The sequence below is a fragment of the Genypterus blacodes genome, unplaced genomic scaffold (assembly GCF_046128005.1).
Source record: "Genypterus blacodes isolate CSIRO-AG114 ecotype Tasmania unplaced genomic scaffold, CSIRO-AGI_Gbla_v1 ptg000516l_1, whole genome shotgun sequence".
NCBI classification, from domain to species: domain Eukaryota; kingdom Metazoa; phylum Chordata; class Actinopteri; order Ophidiiformes; family Ophidiidae; genus Genypterus; species Genypterus blacodes.
Window position 1 is genome coordinate 97,501 of NW_027467271.1, and position 6,010 is coordinate 103,510.

Consider the following 6,010-nt stretch of genomic DNA (forward strand, 5'->3'; position numbering starts at 1 on the left):
GACGCACGCATGCACACACACACACACACACACACACACACACACACACACACCTGGCCCACATAGGGGTAGGACTCTTCCGAGTCGATGCCCTGGTTGTCGATGACGTACTGGAAGGCCTGGTGCATGTAGCCTCCATTGCAGCCTAGGTTGCCGTACTTGGGGGTGGAGGAGCAGTCCACCAGGTTCTGGGGGCTCAGGTCGACCAGCTTCCCTGTGGTCTTGGCTAACTGACCCTCCAGGGCCCCCGCAGAGCTGAAGGCCCAGCAGGAGCCGCAACTCCCCTACAGTGAGCGGACACAAGCAGAGGGAGTTCACCTTCATACTTTCACACTTTTATTTTGTTTATTTAGCAGAAGACGGTGATGTTTGATGAGAAATGATTCCATTCCTAAAGATGAAGTGAGTTTGGTGCTACAGCAGACGACAGGAAGCTGTGATGACAACTTCCTCTGTGAAGAAGAACACATCCAACCAGAAGCAAGAGGAAAATGGTGGAAAGAGGAAGTGAGAGCGCTGTGATGTCATTGTGTTGCCATCTCACATGACACCAGACCTGCTGAGGCTGAGGCTGAGGCTGAAGCTGAGGCTGAAGCTGAAGCTCTCTGTGTTCCTCACCTGGTTCTTCACCGCCGTCACCCAGCCTTGCTTCCTCCAGTCCACCGTGTCCGGCAGAGCAGCACCAGCCGCTCCAGTAAAGGATGAGGGCTCCCTCTGCAGGTCAGTGGGGGGACGCAGCATGCCGAAAGACTGACTGATCTCCTCCTGAGTCTGTGAGGAAGATGAGGAAGATGAGGAAGGAGGATGCACTGCACAGAAAGTGTTTGGGCTCCGTTTTAATTAATTCTTGAATTAATAACACACAGAAGTCAGTGTTATAATTAACAAAAACAATAATAATCTAATATCTGACACATTAAACAAAGTCTGACTGCTGCTTCATTCATAAACACATGATTATAATGACATCATCTTCACACAAACCACGAGTAGAAATGAACCGTGAAGCTGGACTGAGCTTCAGACCTTCAGACCTCTGAGCCTCTCTGACTTCAGACCTTCAGACCTCTGAGCCTCTCGGACTTCAGACCTTCAGATCTTCAGACCTTCAGACCTCTTAGCCTCTCTGACTTCAGACCTTAGGACCTTCAGACCTCTGAGCCTCTCTGACTTCAGACCTTCAGACCTCTGAGCCTCTCTGACTTCAGACCTTCAGACCTTCAGACCTTCAGACCTCTGAGCCTCTCTGACTTTGGACCTTCAGACCTCTGAGCCTCTCTGACTTCAGACCTTCAGACCTTCAGACCTCTTAGCCTCTCTGACTTCAGACCTTCAGACCTTCAGACCTCTGAGCCTCTCTGACTTCAGACCTTCAGACCTTCAGACCTCTTAGCCTCTCTGACTTCAGACTTTCAGATCTTCAGACCTTCAGACCTCTTAGCCTCTCTGACTTCAGACTTTCAGATCTTCAGACCTTCAGACCTCTTAGCCTCTCTGACTTCAGACGTGCCGCAGGCATCGATCACTTCTCCTCCTGGTATCAATACGATTCAATACACAAACAAACTGACTGAACAACGACCCACACACTGAGGAGAGGAACATGAAGGCTCTCAAACTTTCTGCCTGGTCCTGCTGAGAAGCAGAGGAACCTCCCTGACCTCTGCCCCCCGCACCAGGGGGCCCCAGGGAGCGGGGCCTCCTGCTGCTTGGTGACATGAACACGAGTCACCTAGACTCAAGTCGCTCTAGTAGATCATCAAACACGACTCCACTTCTCTAAATCTTTCTCCCTCCAAATGAGACTAAACAGCAAATCAAGCGCACCCTTCCTCCTGCAGCTCACGTGTTCACTTCCTGCTCTCTTCTTTACTCTTTGTAGTGCTCGGATGTGGGTGGTCAAGTTAGCGTGTTAGCCTTGTTAGCCTCGCTGAAGGTTCAAACCGCTAACCTGCATCAACAAACCAACCTCAGCTGCTGACACTACCGTGCCTGTTCCCGTACTGAGAGCCGACCAGCTTCCATCTGTGTGGGAGTTTCATCGGCACACACAACCTCATCAACTCACACGTGTTGGCTATGTTGGGCTGTCATGAAGTGAAGATGGAGGAAAGCCTCTACATGTAAATGTCTTCTTCTTCTCTGTCCGTAGTACAGATTTACATTCACAGGTAACACTCAGCCAAACCAAACCAGTTCCTGAGTGACATCAGATCATCATCAGGTCTTCATCAGGTCATCATCAGGTCTTCATCAGGTCATCATGGGGTCTTACCAGGTCTCCCATGTGGTTCATGCCAAGCTCGTAGGAGTGAAGTCCCATCGAGGCCTCCAGGTTGTGGACGGTGATGAACTGCAGCGTCTTCTCCCATAAGCCCCGGCGGTGCAGCTCCTCCACCTCAAACACACACACGCACACACACGTTTTTACAAGATGGGTGTGAAAGTTTCAGCTTGTTAACAATAACAAACAAATAATAGCAGCTCTCCAATAACCAGTAGAGCTGGGCGTGGCTTCCATAGAGCTGGGCGTGGCCTGCACAGAGCTGGGCGTGGCCCACTTGTCTTACCTCTGTGCCGTACATCTTCCCGTGCGTCTTCTTCCACAGCCCCCAGTGAAGGTCCAGGGCGCCATCAAACGCAGCCAACGCCCCGACACTGAGGAGGACGAGCAGCAGGCTCACAAACATCACACCTGTAGGACGCACACACACACACACACACACCAATACACTGATTGACCTTTGTTTGTTCCCCCCGTCTCCCCACAGTCGCTCTTCATTGTTCCCCTTCTCTTCTTGATGTCTCCTCTCCTCTCCTCTCTCTAAGTATCTCATCATCTCCCTCTGGTCCCATATCTGCTGCTCCTTGTAACAGCTGAGTTTGCGTTCTTCAGTCTCTGTGACTGAAACAGGAAGTGAGCGTCTACGTGTGAAGCTCAGTGTGGAGGAAGTGGAGGAAGTGGTGGTGCTGCAGGTAAAGCGGTTGAGCAGACGGTCACAGCAGCACGTCTGAGGTTTATCAGTGTGATCAGAGAGTGTGTGTGTGTGTGTGTGTGTGTAATTGTGACGGAGCGGCACTGTGCCAGCGCGGCCCCGTCAATGCCTCTGGTCAGCACACATGCACACAGGCACTTTCGCCCTCCCTCCTATCCGTTCTCCCTCAGTTTGAATAACCCCGTTACAATTTCACAGCAACCAAAGCGGCGCACTGGTGATCTCAACTTACATTTACGCACCGTGCGGCCAACCAGAGGCGTCACATTTGCTTGGTTTAAATGGAATGGTTTCGCGCCCTTGCACGGTGACGTGAAAGGGAATAATTTGTTTTTGTTTGCAGAATCCATTCTTTGAGTTACAAATGACCTGCTTTTCATTTCTGTAGAATGAGATATAGTAGGGTTAATTTGTGTCATTTATATTTGAGGTTAAGGTAACTGTGACTGCTGCTTTTGTGAGTAGAAATTGGGTTAATTGATTTATGAAATTGTTTAAAGCCTAGTGGGAGGGGCTATGGAAATAAAAGGAGACTGCCTCAGCCTGGGAGCGGGCGGTCGTGGTTGGGTTACACAGAAGGTAACAGTGACGTGCTTTGTATTGAGTCAAGTTTAGTTTTGGGAAACATGGGAAAACCTGATATTGAGGAACTCATTTTTCTTTTCCTTAGAGTGTGAAACCTGTTTTGTAAGGTACTTTTTGTTTGGCAGTCCTGTGCATTTTTTCTTTTGTATCTTTTGCACCTTGGAGGCCGGGAATAAAAGAACAACAACGCTATCTTCCGACTATGCCTGGTGTTTTGTGGAGTTTAGAGGTAGAACCCTGCGACAGTAATGACAGGTCAGTAAATAATAACATTGATCTTTATTTGGTCTCTTTTGCTGTCTTGTCTCCTCCATTCAGAAGTGAAACTCACAGCACACGCAAACGCACAAACACATATTTCTACGATCGACAATAAAAGCTACACTGTAAAAAACAACAATAACCAGTAGAGCTGGGCGTGGCTTCAATAGAGCTGGGCGTGGCCTGCACAGAGCTGAAGTCCAGAGCAGAAGTGAAACTTCACAATAAACAGAAACGAACATGTAAGAGAGTCAACACGAGGAGGAAGTTTGATCTAAAACATTATGAGTGAGTGAACATGAGCTCGTCTCAACCTGTTCACTTCCCTTTAGAGCCACAGAACACACACACACACACTCACACACACACACACACACACACATACACACACACACACACACACACACACACACACACAAACACAGCCTCTGTTCTCCTGATGACATCATCACACTTCACTTCTGAAAATTACCCCAAACTCTAAACCTTTAAAAGTCTTCAGCTTTGGTTCAGGAGCCGGAGATCTTTGACTTGCTGACTGCTCTTTTTCCTCTTTTTCAGGACATTAAAAAAACAAATTTCTACTTTAAATGAAGGACAAACTAAAGATTAACCCCTTACCTGCTGAACACACTCTCTCTCTGTCTCCACAGTCCAATAGAATCAAAGTAAACCCACTCAGTGTGTGTGTGTTCTCACTGTCAAACACATCAGACACACACACACACAGCTGATCTCTCTGTATTATTATAGTAACATTATGAGCTTTTACTACATTAACAGAGGAAATACACGGAATTAAACTTTACAGCCAAAATCGAAAGTAAAAGCAGAGACGCAGACGCAGCTTCACTCACACTGAGGTGTAAGATGTATAAAAGAAGGGCAAAATAAAGTTACCTTGTTGACTCATGACTCCAGCTGCGTGTTGATGTGTGTGTGTCTGTCTCTCTCTCTGTGTCTCTCTGTGTGTCTGTCTCTCTTTCCTGGTTGGTGTCATATACGGGAACAGGTCACATTCATTTAATCCGCCAATCAAAGACACACGCTGAGGGAGAAACGAGGCTTTTATTTTGAAATCCTGTCCTGGCTGACTCCAGGTGGCAGCAGGTGAATGAAAGACTGTCACAAAACGCAGCCGTTGACTTTGTACAGGGGGGTTAAGGAAATAGATGAGAGAGGTGTAAGGCTCCTCTGCCCCCCCTCCTGCGCTACTGTCATGGTATCAGAGAGGAGGTGACACCTTTCAGGTTTTCCTTTGTCTCACGGACGGGGAGCCTAAGCCGTTCTCTACACTGGCACCCTGTAGCTGCTCGCATCCAGTTTAAAACTCTGGTGCTAGCCTACAGGGCAGTGAAAGGAACAGCTCCTTCATACCTCCAGGCTATGGTCAAGCCCTACACCTCCGGCCGACCACTTCGCTCTGCTGCCTCCAGGCGGCCGGCTGCCCCGGCGCTCAGCGGCCCCTGCTTGCGATCGATGCGGTCACGGCTTTTCTCTGTTCTGGCACCTCAGTGGTGGAATGATCTCCCGACTGATGTCAGGACAGTGGAGTCACTGCCCATCTTTCGCCGCAGGCTGAAGACCCATCTCTTCAAGAAACACTACCCGGATCCTCCCTCTTAGGACATCACCTACTCTGTCCTAGCTCTTCTGATGCTCTTGTTTTCTAATCTTTCATTTCTAATTTGTCCTTTTTCTCATTCATCATAGTACCTAACTTATTGCACTTCTACTCTAGCTCTAGTTCTGCTCTTAGCTGTTGGTTTAGGAAGGAAATGCGCTTACGATTTCTTGTGACCTGAAGTTCTTTTATCTACCTTTGTTGAACACACTTATTATAAGTCGCTTTGGATAAAAGCGTCTGCTAAATGACCCTAATGTAATGTAATGTGATGTGATGTAAGCTTTTTGTGTTGAGCCACCTTCTGCTCCGTGTCAAACAGGGAGGCTCATCCTTTTCTGTGGAGAAAGAGAAGGAGGAGGAGGAGGAGGGCTTCGGGTGGTGAATTCAGTCAGCTGCCTGCTGGCGACCAGCCTCGCTGGTTTAGCCTGCGGCTCCCCCTAGTGGCGTTTCTGCAAACCCAACCCCAACATGAGGCCGGCAGGCAGAAAGGAAAACACAAAAATAGAACCTTTTGTTTTTTTTGATAACAATTAAGCCAAAA

At 48.4% G+C, this 6,010-nt stretch overlaps 1 protein-coding gene across 1 annotated transcript in view; it reads right to left on the bottom strand.

The window, feature by feature from the left end:
* Positions 1-4,902, bottom strand: part of LOC142990350 (cathepsin S-like) — a 5,900-nt gene extending 998 nt beyond the window's left edge. Inside the window, exons 1-5 of the mRNA XM_076140118.1 lie at positions 4,743-4,902; positions 2,571-2,695; positions 2,276-2,398; positions 619-771; positions 54-284 (exon numbers count right to left, since the gene is read on the bottom strand). Coding sequence (XP_075996233.1) covers positions 54-284; positions 619-771; positions 2,276-2,398; positions 2,571-2,695; positions 4,743-4,842 — 732 coding nt within the window. The 5' untranslated portion in view covers positions 4,843-4,902. The remainder of the gene's footprint in view (positions 1-53; positions 285-618; positions 772-2,275; positions 2,399-2,570; positions 2,696-4,742) is intronic.
* Between the last annotated feature and the right edge of the window lie 1,108 nt (positions 4,903-6,010).